The sequence below is a fragment of the Anomalospiza imberbis genome, chromosome Z (genome assembly GCF_031753505.1).
Source record: "Anomalospiza imberbis isolate Cuckoo-Finch-1a 21T00152 chromosome Z, ASM3175350v1, whole genome shotgun sequence".
Taxonomy (NCBI): domain Eukaryota; kingdom Metazoa; phylum Chordata; class Aves; order Passeriformes; family Viduidae; genus Anomalospiza; species Anomalospiza imberbis.
In genome coordinates this window covers 54,074,186-54,099,752 of record NC_089721.1, presented here as the reverse complement: position 1 = coordinate 54,099,752, position 25,567 = coordinate 54,074,186, and the positions used below count along the sequence as shown (strand labels likewise).

The 25,567-nt window shown below is 42.7% G+C and overlaps 1 protein-coding gene across 2 annotated transcripts in view; it reads left to right on the top strand.

The window, feature by feature from the left end:
* Positions 1-2,325: 2,325 nt before the first annotated feature.
* The window catches only part of UGCG (UDP-glucose ceramide glucosyltransferase), a 53,260-nt gene continuing 30,018 nt past the window's right edge, over positions 2,326-25,567 (top strand). The window contains exon 1 of one of the 2 annotated variants that reach the window (XM_068176718.1): positions 2,326-2,856. In XM_068176718.1, coding sequence (XP_068032819.1) covers positions 2,531-2,856 — 326 coding nt within the window. In that variant the 5' untranslated portion in view covers positions 2,326-2,530. The remainder of the gene's footprint in view (positions 2,857-25,567) is intronic. The other variant, XM_068176717.1, reaches the window with a different exon arrangement.

Genomic DNA, 25,567 nt, shown 5'->3' with positions numbered 1-25,567 from the left:
AGAGGGCAGAATGACATCCCAGAGAGGATGACAGAAAGGTGGATCCTTTTCTGGACAAAGTTATTTGTACTAGCTTGGCATTTCCTCGTGAAACACTGCTTGAGGACAGCTCATTCATCAGTATGACTGGGAAGTACAGGAGTCAGTACCTCTATTCATCTTATTTATGAAGAAGTCTCAGCAAGGTTTGTTTGCATGGAGTCATTGACCCTACCTGTTGCACAATAAGCAGCATCTTTATCTAATCTCCCTGGCAAACATCTTCAAGGACAAAAAAATAAGCTTTACTGCTTCAGTTTAATAAGCTCTGATTATTTGCTTTACTGATTACTGGTGACAGGCCCTCAATCTTCCTCAATTCCCTGTACTGTCATATTTTAAGCCAAGATACTTTTCTGCATAGGCTGTTTCTGCCTTAGAAGAGAGATGCACGCAAGATGCAGGTAAAGGTTATATGAGCTATATTCCAAAAATTAATATGTATCAGCTCTGAATTATCTGACTCAACTAGTCTTGTGACTGTGCCAACATGGAGCATGGCAATTCAAATCATGGCTAAAAAATGCCTATAAAGATCATTGAGGCAATCTTAAATCAATATAAACGTGATCATTAGACTCTAAATGAAGGAACAAATAGAAAAAAAACCTTCCACTTTCAGTTACAAATTACATACAAACACAATAGGGGAATTTGAAAATTAAGGTAATTTGTTTTACTTGAAAAGTTATTTTTAAGGAAGTTATAATAAGAAATCACTGAAGCCAGTGAAAAGGCATGTTGCTGGCCCCATTATTTATTTATGTGGAAACTAACATTAACCAGGAACTAACAGACTATACAGGCAGTGTTTGCACTAGAATGGACTGATACCTCACCTCTTCTTACCAGTTATTTGTAGCTTTTCAATTTTAGTTTTAAATTATACTTTTAATTTGGTCAATTCCACACCAGTTGAGATTCCTTTTTAAGTTGCCTTTAAATTACCATATCTTAACTTCTCACATACAGCTAGACCTAACTTGAAACCCAATTCTTTCTACAGTTATTGTGGTGACTAGGATACTTTTCAAAACCACAACTGTGTTCTTAGCAGAATTTATGAACAGTCCTGTACCTACATTAATAAGAGGGCAGTGGAGGAAAAAAAACAACAACTATTAGAGAACATGCATACAATGCAATGTTCAGCTTGTGTTATTGGTGAAGACTCCTGAGAAAAAGTATACCTTCTCATGTACAGGTAAACATAGTCTTTTATGTAAAGCTATGCTTATTCTTGCAAGCTCAGTATAATCAAGGCACAGCCATTTTGTCCTCCCACAGCATACCACAGATTAATGGAGTTAAATTTAAAACAGTGAATGCAATGCATGTTTGCCTATTACACAATAAGGAAAAAAAAAAAAAAAGAGAAGATAAATTGATATTTCTGACTCCAGATCAAAAATGCTGAACTGTAAAAGAAAGCAGAAGTGTTAGTGTTGGGAGGTTTCTGCATATGAACCCCCTCAAAAATAAATGGAGCCACATCACAGTAATAGGAATTGCCATAAACACTGTAATGAAATAAAGGCAAGAAGAACTGGCTCAGAGGATTAGTAATGAGCAACTGACTCTTTCATTAACTGGACACTAACTCAAATGTAGCCAAGGCTGGTAGTCACCAGGTTACTTTAGCACTGCTTGGGCTCCACAGGTGGCAGTATGACTGCTGGAATTGCCCCAGTCCTTGGAGCAGCTCTCTGACTCACCTATGCTAGATATAGCAATCCCATCCTGCAGCATTCAACATCACCAAGAAAGTGTTTGGACTCAAAAGCAATAAAGAAAAATAAAGGCCATACAGCCCTATATCAGCCCCCCGTACTAGATCTCAGAACCACAGAACAGTTAGTGTTGGAAGCCACCTCTGGAGATCATCCTGTCCACCACCCCTGCCAAGGCAGGGTCACCTAGAACAGGTGAACCAGGAACAAGTGCAGGTGGGTTTGGAATGTCTCGGGACAAGGAGACGCCATGACCTCCTTGCATAGCCTGTTCCAGTCCTCTACCTGTGTAAAGAAGTTCTTTCTCACGTTGAGAGGAACTTCTGATTTAGTTTATGGCCACTATTCCCTGTCCTGTCGCTGGGCCTCGCCGAAAAGACTCTGGCACCTTGAGTCTTGGCAGCTGCTTTTGAGATATTTATGTGCATTAATGAGATTCCCTCTCAGTCTTCTCTCTTCCAGACTGAACACCTCCAGCTGCCACAGCCTCTCCTCAGAGATGCTCGGCAACACCGGCAATATCCGACTGCCCCCGATCCCCGCCTCCGTGTTTAAAGGACTGCGGTCTCCTCAGCGATCAACACCAAAGTTGGACGATAGCGAACCAGCGCCTCTGCCGCACCCGCACCCCTCCCCGGCGGTCGAAGCTGCCCGCCCTTCGCCTGCCGCCGCGGCCCCGCACCTCCCTCGGCGGCCTGAGGGGGACGGACCCAAGGTCAGGCGGCGGCGGCGGCGGCGGGCGGGGACCGGGCCGGTAACGGATGTGCCCGCCCGCCTCGCCTCCTGCGCTGACAGAAAGGCGGCGGCGGCGGCTCCTCTCGGTACGCGAGCGGCTGCCCGCGCAGGCCGGTGCGGAGCAGCAGCGGAGCCTCCGGAGCCGCCCCCGGGCCGCCCGCAGCAACCGCCGCTCCGCCGCCCCCGGGCCGCCCGCGCCCCCGCCTCGCTCCGCTCGGCCGCCGGCTCCTGCCCGGGCCGCCGCGTCCCCCGGTATGGCGGTGCTGGCCCTGGCCTCGGAGGGATTCGCCATCTTCGGGCTCATCCTCTTCGTCGTGCTCTGGCTCATGCACTTCATGTCCATCATCTACACGTAAGTGCTGGGGTGCGGGGGGATGGCGCCGGCGTTGTTCCGTCACCCACCCGCCATCGCGCCTGGAGCGCCCGGGCAGCGGGCCCCGTCCGCCGCGCTGCCTCCGCCCCGGGCCGGCGGCTCCCCTGCCCCGTGTGTCAGCCCGGGGACTCGCCTGCCTGCCTGCGGGGGGCTCCCGCAGACCCTGCCGAGAGACCCGGGGGTCGGGCTGGTCGTGCTTAGGGCACGGCTGTGTCCCTGCCGTCGGTCTTCGGGTAAAATACCGTCCTCTGGTTTTCTGCCTCCTGCTCTGCGCGGTGATCTTTGCTCCGTTGCCCTTGGCGCTGCTGGGGAAGGCTTGGTGTTTGTTGTGTACTGGTATACATTGTAACTTGTGACTTTCCCGGTGGTGGTAGGAGACCAGGGTGCACAGGATTTAGAAAATGTATGGTGTTTGACTGCAAAGGCTGTACGGCGGAACAACTGAAAGAGCACAGTACTCTGTGCCAGCCATAAGCACACTTCTTTTTTGTATTGACAAATAATGATAGTACTAGTAAAACAAGTATATGTAGTGAGTCAGATCCTTCTTGGATAAGTCCAAGTAAAAATGCCTTTACAGTTTGTGAGCAGTGTTTGCATTTAGATAGAACCTGACAGAGGAATTTTCTATGGGTAAGTGGGGAAAGGGTTAAGAATACACCTCTTTTTAGATAGTCGTTTTGCTTTCTTAAGTAAAAGGCTACTCTTGCATCACTACTAGGATTTGAAAATACCTGAATTTCTGTTTGCTTTCCTTGTGCTTATCTGTTCTCCTTTCTTGCCACTCTACTGCATCTGATAGGTACTTGTAAAAACCTCAGCCCTGACTGAAGCAAAGCTCGAAGAATGGGTCAGGTTGGAAAGGACCTTAGTGGATCATCTGGTCCAGCCATCTTTGTTAATCCTAAAGTGCGTAGCACAAGACTGTGTCCAGACAGTTCTTGAATATCTCTGGTGGAGGAGACTCCCCAAGCTCTCTGGGCAACCTGTTCCTGCTCAGTCACCTGCACAGTAAAGAAGTCCTTCCTCATATTCAGGTGGAACTTCCTGTGCATCAGTTTCTGCCTTTTGTCCTATTGCTTGGCACTGCTGAGAAGGGCCTGGCTCCATCCTCTTGGCACCCTCCCTTCAGATACTCATAGACACATATGGGGTCCCCTCTCAGTCATCTATTTTCAACATTGAACAGGCCCAGCTTCCTCTGCCTTCCCTCATATGAGGGATGCTCCAGTCCCTTAACCATTTTCAGAGCTCTCTGCTGGACACTCTTTATTGTCTCTCTTTTACTGAGGAGCCCAGAGCTGGACACAGCATTCCAGGTGAGGAACCAAGGCTGAGACGAGGGGCAGAGTTCATCTCCCGTGACCTGCTGGCAATGCTCTTCATAATGCAGCCCAGGATACCACTGCCCTTCTTGGCCACCAGGGCACTGCTGGATCATGGAGACCTTGTTGCCCACCAGGACCCCCAGCTTTTCTCCACAGAGCTGCTTCCCAGCAGGTCACCTGCAGCCTGTGCTGGTGCCTGGGGTTGTTCCTCCCCAGGTGTAGAATCCTGCATCTGCCTTTGCTGAATTTCAGAAGGTTCCTCTGTGCCCAGCTCTCCAGGCTGTTGAGGTGCTTCTGAAGGGCTGCACAGCCCTCTGGGGTATCAGCCACTCCTCCCAGCTTTGTGTTGTCAGTGAAATTGCTGAGGAGGCCTCTGTCCCTTCATCCAAGTCATTGATGGATAAATTAAACAAGACTGGGCCCACTAACACTATCCAAATTGAACTTATGAATACCTTCTTTTTTTTTTTTTTTTTTTGTGGTTTTGTCTTTGGGGTTTTTTTTGGGGGGGTCGTTGTTTGTTTTTTAAAATGCAAAGTCACTTATAAGCTCTAATAGTTTTATTTTCTTTTGCTATAGTTCAGTTATCCTTAGACCTTATATTCACTTGGATAATTAACTTCTTTCTTGAAAACTACCTGTTTGGGTTACCTTGGACACAAATGGCAGGATTTCAGTACTGGGGGGCAGAAAGGGTGCTTAGTGGGGGAAGAGACTACTTTGGGCATGGCTGATTTTGGTTGGCTTTAAAGATGATTAAAACTATCTATTGCATGCTTAAATCTCGACCTGTCAAGTCAGCATGTGTGGTGCTACTGCTCATAACTCTTTTACAAATAAGTGACAACTGAAATGGACAGGAGACAGAAATGGGGAAGATGTGCAAGAGGATGAACAGGAGGCAGAATGATGAGATAGGCTAAGAGATGTGAGAAGAAATAACAGAGAAGAGCTAGAGGGAAGAGTACACTTCTGGGCAGTCAATGCCACAGGAGCTATCCCCTTGAAGGAACTGCCTCTTGTAGAGGCAGAACTGGAGCAGGAACACTCCTGAGTGCGCTCTGGGCTGCAGGTAAGGCACTCCTGAAGGGACTATAACCTGTGGGCAACCCATGCTGGCGTAGAGATGCCCTGAGGGGCTGCAGCCCCATGGTTGACTCTCCTGAGGAAACGGCAGGCCCATACTGGAGCACAGACTTTTCCAAAGGGATTGCAACCTGTACATCAGTCACTCCTGAACAGTTACACCTGCTAGAGCAGAGTAACAGTTTAAGACACAACCAGTAGTGGAAGAAAATTAGTAAGAAGTAAGGCATGGCAGAAAAAACATTATGTGCTAACCCTTGCCTCCTTGCTGAAGGGCTGGGAAGGGACTGAGTGTAAGAAACCGTGGAAATGAGCAGTTCAGATAGAAGGGGGAGGGGGAAAGGTTTCTTACTGAAGCAGAGCCTGGGGAAAGAGGACAAAAGGTACTTCCCTGAAAGTTAGGTTGGTTGTCTTTTTTTTTCTCAATACACAAATTGATAATTAGTTGCCTGATGATTGCCAGTAGTTTAAATTGAATTGCCTGAGTTGAGGCAGTTTTGCCTGTGGCAGTAATTGGTGGGGAATGCAGACAGCAGCTGGATTGGGTATGGCCTGCATCTAGAGTATTTGCAGTGGTGTGAAATCTGGAAGGAGTTTTATTTTTTGTTAATGGGAATTACAAGTGCATGTATAAATTGTGTGTTAACAGGTGGAAAACCTGTCCAAAAAAAAAGTTGTGGACAGAGTGAGTAAGAACTGGGGTGATCTGCTCTCAGCCTCTGAGGCCCCTGGTCTGCTTCCAGCAGGACTCTGGAATTGCCATCTCAGTAGGGCCAGAGTCTGGAGCTGTCTTTGACAGAGTAATGGGCTGATTGCAATGGCGGTATTCAGTGCTCAGTGCAAATAGTGCCCCATGGTTGGAGGTGATCTGCTGGTAGCACTGAGGTGACCAAATTGCAAACTATTCTGGGTTCACAGGCAGTTGTGGAGGAGCTGCCTTGGTTACAGTGATTTGGCAGATCTTAGGAAAAAGGATCACAGCTCCCCATAGTGTGATCACACAGTTGCCCTTTGAAGTGAAAATAAAGATGTGGGGAACACCATCCCAAGCAACTGTCCTTGCAGGATCTATGGTGGCGCTGGGAAACAATAGCTGATGGGATGTAGCTGGAGAGGGCACTGTGCTGGTGCATTTGGAGCCTGTGCCACTTGTTAGCATTGCCCTGTGGGAGGGAGGATGGCTGGGAGGTTGTCTAATGGAGCTGTACATGGAGGAATGGCTTGGTCCTGCAAGCAAGATAGTCCTGTGAAGGGAAGGTGAAGGAGGTGATCAGTGGTATTTGCTTTGAATGCTGGAGCTTGTTTATGGGGAGAGGGCTCCAGATAAAAGATGGTTGCTGGTGTCATGGCTGAAAATGCTGGTGGCTGGACACCGTTATTGATGCCCTTCATCTCATAGAGACTAGTTTTATTCTGTATTTGCAAAATCTGGTTCTTGCCACCTCTTTCCTTGAAACACAGAAACATCTAGATTGGAAAAGACCTTCAAGATCATTGATCCTAGCCTTTGACTGATCACCATCTCGTCAACTAAGCCTTAGCACCAAGTGCTATATCCATTTCTTGAATATCCCTGGGAAAGGTGACTCTGCAATCTCCCTGGGCAGCCCATTCCAATGCTTGACAACCCTTTCCATGAAGAAATTCTTCCTGATATCCAACTTGAACTTCCTCTGACAGAGCTTGAGGCCATGTCCACTTGTCCTGTCAACAGTTGCCTAGAAGATACCAAACCCCACCTGGCTACACCCTCCTTTCAGAGTTGTAGAGAGCAAAGATCTCCCTGAGCCTCCTCTTCTCCAGTCTGAACAACCCCAGTTCCCTCAGCTGCTTCTCACAGGACTTACTCTCTAGACCTTTCTTCAGCTTTGTTGCTCATCTCTAGACAAGCTCCAGCACCTCAATGTCTTCCTTGTTGTGAGAGGCCCAAAACTGAACACAGAATTTGAGGTGTGGCCTCACCAGTGCCAAGTAAAGAGGGACAATCACTTCACTGCCCTGGTCCTTCTGGCCACAGCTTATATTTCTGATATAAGCCAGGATTCCACTGGCCTTCTTGGCCTCCTGGACACATGGCTGGCTCATGTGCAGGCAGGTGTTGATCAGGACCTCCATGTCCCTTTCTACTGGGTAGCTTTCCAGCTACTCTGCCCTCAGTGTGTAGCACTGCATGGCGTTTTTTGACTCCCAAGCAGGACCCAGCAGTTCACCTTGTTGAACCACTGTCGTGGCTTAAGCCCGGATAGAAATTAAGCACCCACAGCAGCTCATTCACAGCCCCCCACTACTTCCACCTTGGTGGAACACCACCTCACAATTGATCCTGGCCTATTGATCCAGATCCCTCTCCAGAGTCTTCTTACCCTCCAGCAAATCAATGCTCCTGACCAATTTAGTGTCATTGTAAATGTAGTGTGCACTTGCTCCCATTGTCTGAGTCCTCAGTAATGATATTAGAGACATTAATGTTTGTCAACTCTCTTAAGCTATTTATTTATCTTTTTGTCTTTATTTATCTGGTCAAAAAACCCGAACTCATATAAATGCATGTTCTGGCTTTGAGTCTTCATTGTTCTTGTCCCATTTGTCAGTGGCAATTCTAATCACAGCAGTTAATGGAAATCACTTTTAGGCAGCCACAGTCAATTGAGGTTGCTCATCTTCTTGGTTCCCAGGTGTAAGTGGGAAGGGTAGTGCGTTGACACTTAATTGATAAACATACTGCTGGTTTTAGACAAATTATTTTAAAAAGCTTTTAGTTACAGTAGTCAATGAAGAAATAATGAATTTTGCATTTATGTGGCATTTGGGTGTAACTGGGCTTTGTCTGCTGAGTGAAAATCAAGACTTTTCAGAAACATATACAGGTAATAAAAAACCCAGGTGCAACTAAAACGAATTAATAACCTTATTGTGTGTATGGACACGAGGAGGAAAATCAGTTTGCACAGATGCATAAAACTCAAGTTTCCTGAGGTGCTTCTGCAACATTGAAAGACTTCTTAAACATGGCTTCCAAACCGAAGCAAAAACCTCCACATAGCTGATGTTTAACTTCTGCTTTTTTTTAATGTGAAGTTAATACTTTGGTTAATAATTCCTAATTGCATAGTAATTGTGATACTTAATTTTTAAGAAAATTAAAATTTTATTTCTCTTGGGCCTGTTTGTCTTGTCAACCCTTTCTTTTTACTCTTTGACCATCTCTTGCTGATCAGTCTGTAATTTGTGTCCAGGTTCATCCTGCTCTAATCTCTCTGCTTCTCATTGTCATCTCATTTTCATCTTTTTGTGTGTTGGTGGGACTGTCTCCTCTTTTAAACTTTCTTATATTTTCCAGTGTCTGGCAATAGATTGGGTAAGACAGCTTTAAAGAGCAGCACTAGTTACACAATTAGCCATGATCGAGTTACATTTTCTTTGATTTGTGGAACTGCTGCAGACACATCTTGTTGCAGATAAGACCTAGGTATGTTGTAGTGTAAATCTAATTTAAAAAGCAATGTTTAGAAAACTCTTCTGTTACTATCAAGTGTTACCAGTCATAAATGAACAAACACTTTGATAGACTCTGATGGAGATAAACCAGCTACTCCTTTAAGAGGTGAGAGGTACCCTTGCCTCCTGTTGATAACCAAACTTGGAAAACTGCAAAGTGTGATTGTACTGGAGCTTCTCCAGAAAGTGGCTGGAATGTGTCTAGCACATACAGAATGCCACGTCTGTTTTTGGGTACGTGACTTAAATGAACTTTTATTCAACTTGAACAACTTGCGCTTAAATTTCTTATGCAGGTTATCTTCCTCAAGGTAAGTAGTTTTTCCAGTTACGTAGCTGATGACAAGGATGATGTAGAGTGTTGGTGACTCTAACAACAGACAGATTGTTGTCTGTGATCTTGTATGTGTGGAACAGGGAATGAAGCAAATTCATGATCTGATTAGCAGTGTCTCTTTGCAAAAATTCTTTGAGGGTTAAAAGCAAGCAAAAGAAATACTTAAGTGTTTGACCATAAACTGGGACGTGAGAGAGACAGGAAAAGTTGGAAAGCTATCTGAGGCTTATGTATATCTGAGGTGACATTTAATCATCTTGCTTCTTCCCTGAGTAACTCTTATCTCCCATAATCTGTCCATTGATGATGGACCCTATGCAGAAATCCCAAGGTGTTTGCTGTAAGTGTTACATCCATAAAATTCATGTTGTATGGGTTTTCAGCAAGTGTTTAACAACATTGTAGTGAGGCAAATCTGAAAGACAGCAATGCAACGATTGGAAGTCAAATACAGTTACTGGGGAGGAACACAAGAAATTGATAGGGTGTGGGAACACCGAAGTCAGAATAAACAGAATGTTCTGAGTTGGAAGGGACCCACAGGATCATAGAAGTCCAGCTCTTCTTCCTGCAGAGGACCGGCCTTGAGAGCCGCACCACATGCCTGAGAGTGTTGTGCAAACACTTCTTTAGCTCTGGCAGACTTGATGCTTTGACCGCATCCTTGCAGGGGAATCTTTTTCTAGTATCCAGCCTAAATCTTCCTTGACCTTCAGGCCATTTCCTTAGGTCCTGTCACTGGTCACCACAGCAAAGAAATCAGTGCCTGCCCCTCCTCTTCCTCTCATGAGGAAGTTGTAACTGCAGTGAAGTCTTCCCTCAGTCTCCTCCAGGCTGATCAGACCAAGTGACCTCAGCCACTCCTCATAAGGCTTCCTTTCCAGACTCTTCATCTTTGTTGCCCTCCTTTGGATGATCTCTAATAGCTTTATATCTTTTTTCTTTTGTATTGTTGTGCCCAAAACTGCACACAGGACTTGAGGGGAGGCTGCACCAGTGCAGAGCAGAGTGGGACAATCTCTAACAACTTAGAGGTGAAAGCCATTTTTTTCAACACTGTGAAGGAAAGTGGAGTGCTTTGTGTAGGAAATGCTAGCTGAAGGTTAAGTTCCATCTCCTGCTTGAAGCTGAAACAAATTTTCGTAGTTTGCTGTATGCACGTTGCATTGATATGATAATAATAGCTTGTGGTAGAAGATGGAAAGTATTGAAGAAACGTTAAGCTTGAGATGCACAAAATGATCAAGTTTCAATGATTGCTGGGGCCATTTGACATCTTCATTAATGACATGGACTGTGTGACATGGTCATCAAGTTTGCTGTTGGTACAGACCTGGAGAGAGTGGCTAATACACCAGATGGGTTCAGAGAGACGCAGACTGGCTGGAGAAATGGTCTGACAGGAAGCTTATGAAGCTCATCCCAGGAAAATGCCATGTGCTGCACCTGGCAGAAATAACTCCATGCATCAGCACAGGCTAGGGACTGAGAGGCTTGAAAACAGCTTGGCAGGGAAGGACATGGGAATGCTGATTGGTGCCAATCAGCCAACCAAACATCAGTTTGATTATGAACAGTGACATAGTTTTGGCAGAGAAAGCCATTGCTGCATTGTTAGCAGGTTGCAGAAGGTGATCCTTCTGTTCTACACGGCACCAGAAAGGCTGGCTGGAGTGCGAAGCACAGTTTTGGTCTCACCAGTATGAGTCATGGGTATGCTGGAGCAAGTCTGGTTTAGGACTACAGGGATGGTGGTGGGACTGTGGCGTCCTTCACTCAAGGAGGCACTGAGAGCTGGAACTCTGCCTGGAGAAGGCTTGAGGGATCCCATTAATGTGTGAGAGTACCTGATTGTTTGGGGGAATGAAGGGTGTGAGGTCCAAGACTCATCTCAGTGGTGCTGTGTGACAAATAGAAAAGCAGAAAGAACAAATTCAAGTGAAAGACTGTAATTTTAAAGCAAAGGAGACACTCATGGTGAACATTGAAACAGGCTTTCTGGAGAGTTTGTGGAGGCTCTGTCTTTTTTTCTGTGATTTTTTAATATACTAAGATTGTGGTTGAATGAGTTTCTGTATTACAAGCTTGATAAATGGGAAAGCAAAACAGTGCAGGACTAGAAATCTGAGAGTGGTAACAGTGTGGGAGAAAACCAGTAATGTTGAAGGCAATTAGGGCAGGCCAATTTTTTAATAGGGGAGTCAGGAGGATAAGACACAGACTATAAAATTTGGGCTAAATATAAAGGTATTGGTAGCCCTGAATGATTTACCAGAATGCAAGAATCCTAAGCCTAGATTAAAGACTGTCTAGTGTTCATTTGAAGGAGAGGAATCATGGCAGTGGTAGATGGTGTACTTATGTTGAGAAGAGGGAAGATAGTACAATAGATGTATTTTGATTTTAAAGCCTACTTGTCACATCTCTTGGAGTGGTTTTTGTGGAAGGGGAAGATAGAATGCTGTAAGATTTGGAGTATGTAATATGGAAATGAAACAGTTGGGTTAGTGGAGCTTTTTTAGGGCAAAAAAGCATCCAGCTTTGTATGTGAGCTGAAGTGGAAGAAGCTGAGTAGTGGGACAGGGAAAATTACAATCTTTCTGTCAGCTTATGTCAGGATATGAGGATTTCAAAGTCATTTGAAGAAGTTGATGTTTTACATTAATTGTTTCCATAAAAGAACAAATTTTGATTAAGTTGGATGAGTAGAATGGTAGATGATAAGTGACTTTAAAAATTGGAATCTGTAATTACTGTCCTAGCTGTTCCATGACATGCTGAGCATATAACTAGTTTTACTGGTTTACTAGAGCACCCTTCAGTATTTCTGTCCATCACTCCCTGAGAATGGTGTAATGCTAAATAGTGGTGTCAGAGTTCATTAGGACTTCTAAATTGCTTTTTAACTGAAATAAAATACCATCATTTTGACACACTTAATATTGGTTTTACAGTTTGTTGAAGACTACTGTTTAAAATAAATTATTGATTACTTTATTGTGAGAGATGTTTTCCTATGGACTAAAAAATATTTTAATTTTACTAATTGCAAGGTGATTTGTTTTGCATTTTCTTATATAAATTACTTTTAATAGTAGGTGATGAGGACATATTGATGACTATATCTTCTCATAAGTAGCCTGGGTGAATTCATACCCTAAATCAAATTATTTCAGTTTCAGCATGTATAAAGAAAGTCTTACACTGTCCTTTGGACAACCAAGGTAAAAAACATTCTTACAAGTGTGAACTTGTAAGCTAGAAAGCTGATGGGATACATTGTACTAAGTGAAAGATTAGGACTTTCTTGCCAGTGCTACTTGAACACTTTCCTGAGGAATTGTTTTATTTCTTACAGCAGTTTTTTGAACACATGCTGTGTGCTTCTAGTGGACTAATCTTTTTTCATTAAAGTAGCAGGATAACTAACAACCCATCTTTGTTCATTTGTGCTGCTAACTGATTTCGTCAGGTTTTGACCACTTGAGTTCTGCTCTTAGAAATAACTCTTTGTAAACTAAAGATTGTTTTGTTTTCTTCCCCCTCTAATGAGGGCTCATCTTGGATTTGTTAACAATATAGTCCATGAGGAGGAATCTGTAAATGAAGTTTACCATTCACATTTATGTTGTTTACAGCTGTCCTGTTTTTATTAAGCACTTGACTTGATCTTGATTCAATTTGCCGATGTTGTAGTTATTTCCCAGATGACTGATGCTTTGGTTTAATAATGGGTAGTATGCTACACCTTATTTTATGAAGCAGAAGTATCACTTTTCTGATCATATGCACACATTATTATAATATTCAAGCTGATGAAAACCAGATATTGGTCAATGTACTGAGCTGTTATGGAGCTAATATCCCAAGTGTTTTATATTGAAATACTTTAAGTTGAAAATTGGGTCAAAACTTAGTTCAAAATTGTTGCTTCTCACTTTTGAGCATTTTTAAGAGAGCTAATACCTGTTTTATACCTGCATTTCCAAGAAGATTCTTTTGTGCAGATTGTGTAGCATTGAGGGCAGTAAATTTTTTTGACAGTACAAACCACGTATTGCAGGGTTTTTGTAGACCTAAGACAGATAAAATTTGCCAAGTTAGTTTTTCTGGTTTGTACCTGTTAGAAATGTAAAAAAACCCCCAAAAAACCTACACTTCTGAAATGCCGTCGAACATGATGTTGAGTGTAGAAGTGTTATTTTAGCTTAACATTTTCTTTCAAAGCATTTTTGTTTTTATGTAATTGCTTCCTTTAGTTTCTGATGTTTCATACAGGAGACTTATTCAAGCTTTCCAAGGCATTTGCAGCATGAAGGCAGTGACCCTCTCACTGACAATTGTGTAGTCCAGACAAGGTTTACACTTTTTTACTACTCTAGCTGTGGGTAATATGGTGCCAGACTGTGTGTTCAAACTTGTGTGAATTGGTGTTTTAGTCTCTTTTTCAGTAGTATGCTGTTTTGTACCCTGGAAACACTTGTTGCTGAGTTAATGAAATAAAAATCAGACTGTCATACACTGAAAATAAAGAAAAAATGTTGGCATAGTACCTGCTGTATGGTTGTTAATATAATTTCTGATGAGTCATTAACATAGTTCTGCTACTGGCAGTTAATTGTTTTGGAAGTTTTGAGGGAGAAGAAACTGGAAAAAGTTGCACAAAAGCAGCAGCTTGGGGTCTGAAGAATGCACGTTATATAATGTTTAGCAAATCATGTTGCCATTTAAACTTGTGCATTATCAAATAGTTGAGGCTGAGCTCTTTTAATCTTAACAGATTTTCAAAATAAATGTCAGAAAACCAAATTGAATAGACTCAAAATAAAATTGTTCTAAAGCCTTGTGTTTTAGAAGCTCCCAAACATTGATGGGTTGATCCTCTACTAAAAACTGTCTGCTGTGGTTGGTTTATCTGGCCCAGAGTTATGGCCATCCCCTGGAGACTTTCACGAATTGTGTTGGATGCTGCAGTTCTCTAAACTTGCACAGTATCTGTTGCAAGGAGGTCCAAAACCATTTCTGTTTCTATGCCTTAGTGAATCTTGATTTGATGGTCAAGGGGGTAATCCAAATCCCTTCCTTCTGCTATACCTTTCTAAACATTTCTGCCATTCTAATCTGCCTTTAGTGGCCATGTGGCTCTGTGGTGACTCAGATCAGCAAGCGAGTTTTTTCTGTCGGGTAGTTCCCTGTTTGATCAGCAGGCTGATCTGATTTGTCTTGTGGTGTTGACTGTTTAATAGCCACAAGTGGGCTGAGGGTGTGGGAAAGCAGAATCAGGGAACAAACTGCTATTTTGATGGCAGACTGCAGATAGACTACAAGGAAAAATGGTATGTTTATTTTAATGTTTAGTGTGATGCAGTAATAGAAGTGTTGTAGGCATCTTGCTATGTCTTCGTTTACTCCATTCAATTTGCTGAATTGTGAACTATCCAAGACTTGGTCAGTAAAAGGATTCCTATTGCTTCTGGTTCAGCCACAGCCTATTGTATGGCTGTTTGTTTCTCCCTTTATCCTGAGGGAGTGGGAGGGGAGTAGGAGAGGGAGTGTGTTTGCTGGCTTTAAGCTGAGATCTCTAGTGTTTGCTCTTTCTTACTCCTAAAAGATAAGGTCGTTTTTCTACTTGAAACTGTAAAACAGATTTGAAAGCATTTTCAATTCTCCCCATTCAATTCCCCCCTGTTTTAGAAAAAAATGTATCAAGTTATGGATTGCATGTACTGAGTGTGACTTAATGGCAATACTTTGAAAATGTTGGTTAAAGAATTTCAGTAGCGTATGGAGGTTTTAAATTTGAAATGGCAAATGACACTATATAGGACTTCAACTGTTCTACATTACATGATTTTTGTCCTTAATCTTAGCCACTGATTGAATGACTCCTTTCCAAAACTGAAAAAGCAAATTGGTGTTTGGTTTTTGAGAGCACTCACTTTCTAAAGAACAACAATGATCACAATATAGGTTCTTTCTTGATCAATTCCAGTTCAAGACCTCTAATTTGACTCTTCCTTTTTTTTTTTTTTTGAAAAGTTTTGACTCTTGAGCTTCTTTTAGCTTTTTTTTTATTATTATTATTAATTTCTCTTCCTCTCCATTACCCATTGTGATTTCAGTGCATTACATTGTAAAGTCCTTTTCATTTTGTCTGTGGAGGTTATGTGTAGGACAGGAGAAAATATGCATTGAAATTGAATTAAGTGTTTTATTTGCCCTGTACACTTAGCTGGCATGTGATGAAGTTCAATTGTAACATGCTTTTCAACATAAACCCCTAGTATGCAAAAGGCAGGATTGCATTTTTTTTCAGTGGTTTTACAGACATGCACAAACCTGTGACTATTCTTCTGCTGGCAGACAGCCACAAGAAGTCTCTGCTACAAAGTGCATACCTGAATCATACCTGCCATGTTCTTCTTTCAGACTAATCTACTTCCTCCTATCCCTGAACATTTTATCAAGGCCAAGTGACTTGTTAAATATTTTTAATTACATTAGGGATTCCCCTTAAGTCCTTACCATGTTGTCCGCAGCTGTCTGTTTCTGCTCCTCCCTATTGCTGGATCTGAGGGTTGTGTAACTATTAGGCTGGTGAGTGGGTGGATTGACTTGCCATGTGTCCATATGGCTGTTGAATTGGATGTGAGCAGGTGACAAAAGTGGAGGATGGGAAAGAATGCCTCTCTGAGAGCAATGACTGTCTGGTGCAATGGTTTGACCCAGGCCAGCAGCTAAGCAAGGGTGCCTGGCACTAGCATATTTCTATAGGCTGATGTCTTCCTTTCAGTCAAGAAAGGTAGAAGAGGGGTATGCCTGAAGTATTACTTCAAGAGTCGCTTTTGAACACTGGCATTGTTTTCTGTTACTAATTAACTCAAGTTGGCTTTTTCTGACAGATAAGGAGCAAACTCTAAGGGAGTGAATGCTGTGAGGGAAAACGGTGATGTGGAGTTGGTTGTGGGACAGTTTTTAGGGGCCTGACCCAAATCTGTGGTCAGCTCAGCTCTTCTGGAATCCTGCTGAAGCATGAGTTGGAAGAAGACCCTATCCCTGCTTTTCTCCTGTGATCTTGGCAGCACATTCAGAGCCTTCTTGAACATACTCAAGAGCTTTATGCAGCCTTCCATAAGATGCCTGAATTCTAATTTGGCAGAAGACAATCTGAAGTGAAAGAAAACAAAATCCACATTTAACTTTCATTTGGGTGAGTGATTTGAAGCAGGATTGTATGTGCATCAGTACCGGCATGATGTCTTGCTTGGCTGGTATTGATGGCAGCACAGCAGAAGGATTACTGGGGGACCTTTGCTGCCTGTGAAGCTGCGTGATTATCTTCCTGCATCCTTTCAAGCTTACTAGGTTGAACTGATGATATTCTAACATTACATGTTGAGTAATAGTTATGTGGTGGTTTATGAATCTCAGCTAGTTCACTGTGGGATCAGACAAATGTCAGCACAGGACATCCCAGAAAAAGAAGAGAAAGAGGGAGTGCCTCTGAGCAGTAGCCTGCAGTTAAACAGGTTCAGCTACATTATAAAGCTCCTCTCAAGGGGAAGAAAAGTTTAAAACAAGACCAAGGTGTTTAATTCTTGCTTTAAGAATAATTCTTTCAGTTTACTAAGAGACCAGTGGCCACAGGTGATTCTGGGTTTTCTGTTTGATTGGTCTTTCAGATTACAAAGCTTTCTGATGTCTATGAGGTCCATAAAAAAAGTAATAGTGTAGTAGGCCTCCACAGTAATGCAGCAATAGTATTTCTATGGGCTTAAATCTGGACAGAGAAGTATAAGAAATAGATATTTGGTAATAGTGTGTTATTCTGCCTTACTTGTATTGTTGCAGAGTCCTCTTGTGTTTCTCTGCCTCCATGTTTTGCTTCCTGATGGGATCTACTAGAGCTATGACAGTGGTTGCTTATGCCCCATCCCTCCCACCTTCACATGCAGACAAAACCCTGCACATATATATTTATTATACAAAATGTAATTATATTAATATATATTTGTTACATAATATTATACATATAAAATATTATTCACATAGGAAACATAGCAACATATAAAGTCATAGAATAATTTAGGTTGGAAAAGCTATCTAAGATCATCAAGTCCAGCTGTTAACTGAACACTGCCATATCCACCACTAAACTGTGTCCATAAGTGCCATATCTACACACCTTTTAACCATCTCTAGGTTTGGTACCTCTGCCACTTCCTTGGACGGCCCATTCCAATACCTGCTAAGCCTTTTGGTGACAAAATTTTTCCTAATATTCAACCTAAACTTCCCCCAGTGCTGCAACTTGAGGCCCTTTGTCTTGTTGCTTGTTACTGGGGCCAGAGACTGGCCCTCATGTCACTACAGTCTCCTTTCAGGGAGTTGTAATGAATGATAAAGTCACCTCTAAGTCTCCTTTTCTCCAGGATGAACACCCTCAGCTCCCTCAGTCTCTTCTCATCAGACTTGTGTTCCAAGCCCTTCCCCATCTCCTTTGCCCTTCTCTGGACACATTCCAGCACCTCAGTGTATTTCTTGTAGCGAGGGACCCAGAACTGAACACAGCACTCATGGTACAGCCTCATCACTGTACAGGAGGACAATCACTGTCCTGGGTCCTGCTGGCCACACCACTGCTGGTACAGGCCAGGATGTCACTGGCCTTCTTGGCCACCATGGACACACTGCTGGCTCATGTTCAGCCACCGTCAACCAGCAGTCCCAGGTCCTTTACCTCTGGGCTGATTTCCAGCCACATTCCTCCAGCCTGCAGCTCTGCACAGGTTTGTTGTGACCCAGGTGCAGGCACTTGGCCTTGTTTCACTTCATACAATTGTCTTTGGCCAATCAATCCAGACTGTCCAGACCCCTCTGCAGAGCCCTCCAGCATATCAGCTTGGTGTCTTCTACAAACTTACTGACAGGGCACTCAATCCCCGCATCCTGATCATTGATAGAGATATTAAACAGGACTGGATCCAATACTGACCCCTGGGGAACACCACTATTGTAAAATGCAGGCAAACCCAGTGAGAAGAAATGATGGTGTCCAACATCAGTTCAGAAGGCTGAATGATTTCTTTATTATAACTATGCTATAATACATTGATATACTACATCAAGGAAGATACTAAAACTATATACCTACTTTTCTAACTACCATATCTAACCGACTCACAACTTGTGACCCTGTTCGCGAGAGTCCAGACACAGGTGGATCGGATTGGCCATCAGGTTAAAACAATCCTCACCAAATCCAATCAAGCAATCATCTCAGGTAAACAATTCTCTAAGCACATTCCACATAGGAAAAACAAGGAGCAGAAATAGAAGTTGGTTTCTCTTTCTTTTTCTCTGTGCACCTCTATGAAAAATCCTGAGAGAGAGAGAAATGTGCTTACCACTGCTGACTGGACACTAATTGGACTTAACTGCATTCCCCACCGTTCTCTGGCCTGGCCATCCAACCAGTTGTTTACCCAGCAAAGAGTGCATCTGTCCAAGACATGGAAAGCCAGTTTCTTCCAGGAGAATGCTGTGGGAGATGGTGTCAATGGCCTTACTGAGTCAAGGTAGACAACACCTATTGCCCTTCCCTCATCTACCAAGTGGGTCACCTTGTCACGGAAGGTGATCAGGTTGGTCAAACAGGACCTGCCTTTCCTAAACCTATGCTGATCCCCAGGTTGTCCTGTACATACCATATGACACTCAAGATGATCTGCATCAGAACCTTCCCCAGCACTGAGGTCAGGCTGACAGACCTGTAGTTAGTTCCTTCCAACCCTTCTTGCAGATGGTTGTCATGTGGGGTAGCCTCCAGTAAACTGGAGCTTCACTCATTAGCCAGGACTGCTGGTGGTCAAAAGAGGCTTGGTGTGCACTTCCGTGAGCTCCCTCAGTAGCCTTGCGTGGATCCCATCCAGCCCCAAACACTTGTATGTCTAAGTGGTGTAGCAGGTCCATTTGTCCCAGGTTATGGGGCCTTCATTCTGCTCTCTGTTCCATTCTTTCCACTCAGGGACCTTGTTACCTGGAGAACAAATGTCCTCACTATTAGAAACTGAAACAAAGATAGTATCTGAGCCTTTCCATATAATTTCTCAATGTTTCCTTCTGCAACCAGTAAAGGATGGAGGTTCTCCTCAGCTCTCCTCTTGTTGCTAATGTGTTTATATATACATTTTTATTGTCTTCTTTGGCTGTAGCAAGATCAAGTTCTAGTGTTTTGGCCCATCTAGTTTTCTCTGTCCGTAACTTAGTAACACCAAAGCTACATGCATTGTCTTTCAAAAGTCATAAAATCTCCTTTTCATCCTGAGTTCCAGTCAAAGTGGAACTCCTCCTTTAGCCAGGTCACTCCTCTTCTCTGCCTTGTCTTTTGGCACATGGGGATGGCCTGCTGGCTGTGCCTTTAAGATTTCCTTCTTGAATGTGAGGATAGCCTCCCAAGGTACTCTGTTGAACAGTCTCCTAAACAGGCTAAAGTCTGCCTGCTGGAAGTCCTAGGTGGCATCTTTGCTGACCCTTCCTACTTTTCCAAGAATCAGAAACTCCATCATTTTGTGATTGCTGAACCGCAGACAGCCTCCAATCATCCACCAGTCCTCAGATCACAAACAAAAAATCCAGTGGGGGCCACCCCTAACAGGCTCACTCAGCTTCCTGACACTGTCGGTATCTTCTACACACTCCAGGGACCTCCTAGACCGTTTCTTCTTTGGTGTATTGTATTCCCAGCAGACAACTGTAAATTGAAGTCCCCATAAGAAAAAGGGCTAATGATTATGAGACTTCTCCCAGCTGCTTGTAGAATATTTTATCTGTCTTCTTCCTGGTTGGGTGTTCTATAACTAACTCCCACCAGGGTTTCTGCCTTTTTGGCCTATTACCTTGATTACTGCCCATAAACACTTAACCCTATCATCACTATCATTAAACTCTAGACAACCAAAGCAGTCCTTAACATACTGGCTACCCCACCATCTCTCTTTCCCTGCTTATCCCTTATAGCCACCCATGGTAGCACTTGAGTTGTTGCACTGTGCTTCCATGGTGACAGGTGTGTCACAGTTTTCCAGCTGCACAATGGCTTCCAGCTCCTTGTATTTGTGGCCTATGCTGCTTGCATTGGTGTAGATACACTTCAGCTGGACAATTAATCCTGCCACCCTTTTTTTGAGGTTTGTGGCAGTTTTCAAACTCTTCCTTTGTTTCTAGGAGATCAGTAACTCTCATGTCTTTGCTGCAATGTATATCTCAGTCGCCTGCCTCCACTGAGATGGCCAACTGATGGACCTCACTAGCGCACTGTCCCTTAAATACTGACAGTCTGTCCCCAAGCTTATTTCTACCATGTCTAATATTTATCCCTTCCCCCTTTAAATTAGTTTAAAGCTCCTACAATGAGCTGTGATAATACCTATACAAAAATCCTTTCTCCCTCTTTGAGACAGGTATACCCCATCTGTAGTGTCACATAAACCAACCCTGGGTCAAGAAACTCAAAATTCTGCTGATGACACCAGTTACAGAGCTAGGTATTATATTCTGCTTGATCTTCCTGTGATGTTTCTTCTCTCATCATTCTTTGCAACTGGAAGGATAGAGGAGAAACTATTTGTGTTCTGATCCCATAACCAGTTGTCCCAAGGACACTATTCTGTGTACATTATTTTACACATAGAAGTCCTATTTCTTTTTAAAAGGATTCTTGATTACTTAATTTTAAAAGGATCACATGATTATATAAAAAGTTACTGCTGTGAGGTACTGGAACTTTTTTGTTAGCTATGACTTCTTATGTGGAACTTTATACTATTACACTGTACTATTATATTAAGGGTAGGATTTTATGTCTGCTAATATTGTACATATTGTACTGACTAGTGTGGTATACCAGTAGCAAATTTCTTTTTTTTCCTTTTTTTTTTTTTTTTTTTTTTTTTTTGTGGATAAAGGTACCAACTTTTGGGAGTGTTTTAATTATACATACATGGTTAAATATATAGTTACATAGGTATATTTCATTATATGTATAGTATGTGAAGTGAAGAAGATATGAGGAGCTCATCCCTTTAACCTTTCTGTTACCAAAAGGCAAATAACCTCACATTTTCTTATTCCTGTTTAGGATGAGACCTTATGCCCTACATTCCACAGAAGACCAACACTCCACAAAGACCTGAGTGAGATGTTTCAGATCACTAAAAATTCAGAAGCAGAAGCAGGAAAAGAAGTCCCTTTCAGAAGTAGCAATCTGCTACCTTATCTTGATGGTCTGTGAAAGCACAGTCTTCAAGGAATGTCATGAGTGCTTTCTGCATCTTGTTTTGCCGTCTGTTACAAATTTCTCATCAAGATATACTTACCTCCCTCTAACAGGATAGTTCTTTAGTTAAACTGTCTGCTGAGGGAAGGTTGACATGAGAGAATAAGAATTGTTAAAGTTTTTTCAGCTGTGTTTAAAATGTGTATGTCTGAGAAACCCAGCAGCTTGTCTACTGTAGCAAGGTTTTTGGTTGTGCTAGAAGAGAGATAGTGAAGGACATGGTCATGTAGTGATAAGAGAAGAGGGAGTGGCTTCAAACTGGTAGAGTAAGTTAGATTAGATATTGGGAAGACATTCTTTACTGTGAGGGTGGTAAGACACTGGAACAGGTTGCCCAGAGAAGCTGTGGATGCCCCATCTCTGGAAATGTTCATGGCCACGTTGAGCAGGGCTGTGGGCCACCTAATCTAGTGGAAAGTGTCCCTGCCCATGACAGAGCATTGGAACTAGATGGCCTCTAAGGTCCTTTATGACCCAAATCATTCTATGATAATACTCTTCTGCCCTTAATGAGCTGGGGAGAGGAAGTGTTTCCTTGGCCTTTTTTTTTTTTTTTTTTTTTTTTGTTGTTGTTGTTGTTGTTGCATAATTTGGTACAGATTAGCAAGAACTGCTTCTGAACAGTAATAACTTGTTGGGATTTTGTCTTTGGAGACTTTTTTTCCCTCTGCTGAGAGGAAATCTGGGGTACAGGTGCTTCTGTGGGTTAATTATTATCATCGTGATAAGCAACCAAGTTAGAGAAGATTTTTCAGGTGTTTTTTCCATTATGCTGGATAGTGAAACTACTTGACATGATTCCCATATGGCTGCTTTTTCTTTTTTCTTTCCTCATCTATGTATGCCAGTACCAGACTGTATTAAAAAAAAATCAGTTTCACTACCTAGGGACTGCAGGCTGATTAATTTAATAAATGTGAGTGCCAAAGTGCTTAAATATAACCTGGCTAGGTTCACACATGTTATCTGCAAGCGCTTACAAACACTGCTCTGCCAGCATCTGTCTCAGAGTTCAAAGGTTGGTGGTTTTGACTGCTTTGAACTAATATCAATGCAAAATAACATATATTATCCTATACACAGTATGAACCTTTGAGAAAAGATTACTTGGCTTTATAATTTTGAACTGTATGTGTTAGGCATGCAGAGTAATGTAGAAATTAAGACCGTTGTGATCACAACATATGTCTGAGAAAACTGAACCAGCATAAGCACAAGTTAGTACTCAAAAACACCAGCTTCATCTTACCTCTCTTTGGAGACTTTGGTACATATACTGTAGCAGATTCACTTAAAATGTACTTGCATCAACAGTGTTAATGATCCTAAAATTTAGTCTCCTATTTTTACTTCCATGTTGCATGTTAGCCGGAATTTCAATACTGTAACTTTTTTTAATGGTTGGCCTGTTTCTCTGGTAGGTTTTCAATTTAATTCTTTCTCAGAATATGCCACTTCACAAATAGTCCCTAGTGTAAAATGATCTGGTTTACTGTTAATTTGCTGTTTGGTACATGGACTCTAACAGAGCACCATAGTTAGTGTCACAATACCTCAGTGCTTTCAAAAGGGCAAGCTGCCACTTTTGTGCAGTGTTATGAACAGGACATGAACTGAAGTCTTAGTTAAGATAGAATGTTAGGGACAGTCTTGCCACTTGCTGTCAAAACTGTATGGTGCTTCAGAGCTGAATAGATTGCGATAATGCTGCATGTCTTATTTGTGTGTTTTGCAAGGTTTCTCTCGCACAGTCTGTAGGCTTTTCTTACTGTAATTCAATCACCCTCATAATACTGTGTCAGCATGGTTTGTAATATGTTGCCTTGCAAGAGTCTGCAGTTTTTTCACTTTATGCTTATTCACCACAGTTCTACCTCAGAGCTGTCTTCACAACTTAGTACACTGACATTTCCTTACAGTATTTCCTGTTTGTCATGGCCTTTTTGCTGTACAAAGCTCTATGCGTTGCTACACTTCTTTTTTTTTTTCTCCTTTGCATTATCTACTTTTGACCTTCCTGGTCAAAGTTGCATTCTTGACACTCTCCCTTTTTATTAGCACTAAAGGCCTTATTTCCTGTTTTGTTTTTGAACATTGCTAGGAAAATTTATGCCTGGGGTAGCTATCTGAATTACTGCTTTTTTTTTTTTTTTTTTTTTGCTTTGGTCTGACCATCCCTTGGCAGTTAAATGTTCAGCAACACTATTTCAATTTTCCTCTGAAGAGCCCAGGTCTGAACTCAAAAACAGTATTAGGACATAATCTGATTTATTCTTCTGTCTTCCTGGTCAACCCATTGTTTATTTTTTGTAACATGCTCAAGATGTCTAGCTGCTAACCTGCCTAAAGGCAAACATGCTGGCTGGGGCTGATGAGGTATCAAATGGCACTGTCCCACTTCAGGGAAAAAAAAAGTTTAGAGATCCACTGGAATCTCTTCTCTTACTGGAGCTTCTTCATAGTTCAGTAATTTTACTTGGTAAGGATGAGAATTGATATCATTAGACACACATTGCAAGAAAATAATCTTTCAATCTGACTACTCTTCATGGTAGAGAATTGCAGTATGTGGTACATATGTTAATTTGCAAATTTTATGTTTCTGTGGATACTTGTCCTTCAGTGACTTGTGTGTATGTATTTTCTTCATGTAAATTCGATTGTATACTGGCCCATTGTTACGATGTGGTTTACCACAGAAAACCAAAGGAAATGAAGCCTCTGTGCATAAAAGAGATTGGACCCAGAAAGATTCAAAATATTCCCACAAAATGTGATTAAAACCAAAGGATGTTGGTACCAAAAAACTGATTTATTTCATGTAATAGTAAAAGGGGCAAAGAGAAAGGAAGAGGAAAGAAAGGAAATAGAAAAAGAGGTGTGCATGGGGGTTGAGGGGACAGGGGGAGAGCGACAGGGGTTAGGTGGAAGCATGTCACCCATCCGAGGGTCCCAACGACATCTCCTTGCTCCCCTTCATCTGGTCTTGGTGGTGAGGGTCCCCCGTGGCTGCCACCACACGCCCAAGAGTTCAGACTTCCGGGGGTTAATCCATGCTTTGGGCAGGTGGGAACGCCCAGGCGCCCCCCTTGCAGGGGACCAGTTTGACACCGTCCCTTGCAACCCTGAGGGTCTGTGCATCATCTGCAGTGCTCTGGTGCAGGGTCTGGGGGCCCCTTTGGGGAGGCCTTTGGTGGGCCATGACCCCCTCTGCTGGGGCAAGCTTTTCCTGGGGTGAAGGGGCCCCTCAGATGAGCTCCTTTGCCCAGTGGAGGATGGCAGTCACTGCCTCTCACCAGAGGCTTTCCGAAACACAGCCAAAACCTCTCTTCCCCTGCCCTTTGGTGCGAGGGTCTGTGCGGGCTTGGCAGCTGACAGCCCCGGGGCTGCGGTCTCCGCTCCGAAGGTGTTAGGCTTGATTCCTGTGTGAATGTATTCTCGCCGAAGAGCTGAGTTCACTGTGTCTTATCTCCATCAGCGAGCAGTTCAGGGCTTCAGTCAGAAGGTCTGTTCAGGGTGTGGTGGTCTTCTCTGCAGCTTTTGTAACACTGTTTTACTATGTAAGCAAAAAGCCCTTCATGAAGATGTTTAAGCCATAAATTATAACATTCAGTCTCCAATACCCATCAGTCTTTCAGAATGCAATTTTGTGTTCATTTACACAGGAGTGTAGGATTAAACATTCATTTTAGTGAATTGTGATGTTATTGCCAACACATTTTATATATTCGTTGTGGCAGTTAGGGACATCGTTTAGTTGTGGACTTGGTAGTGCTGGGTTAAAAGTGTGACTTGATGATCTTAAATGACTTTTTCAAGACCTAAACAATTCAGATTCATTGCTGAAGTACCAGAAACTGTTTGAAATTGTGTGTAAAAGTTTATCTGTAGTTCTGACCCAGCCCGGTGTCAGGATTTTTATACTACAGTTAATTGATCCATAATCTTTTCTTGAAGTTGTTAACAAATTGATCAGTAGGATCAACTGTTTCTCCTGTGCTTTCAGTTTGTTCTAAATTTTGCATAACTTGATGCAGGAAAAAGCACCTGAGACTTTTACTTCTTTGCCTTATTTACAGTAAATTGATTTTTATGATTATTTTG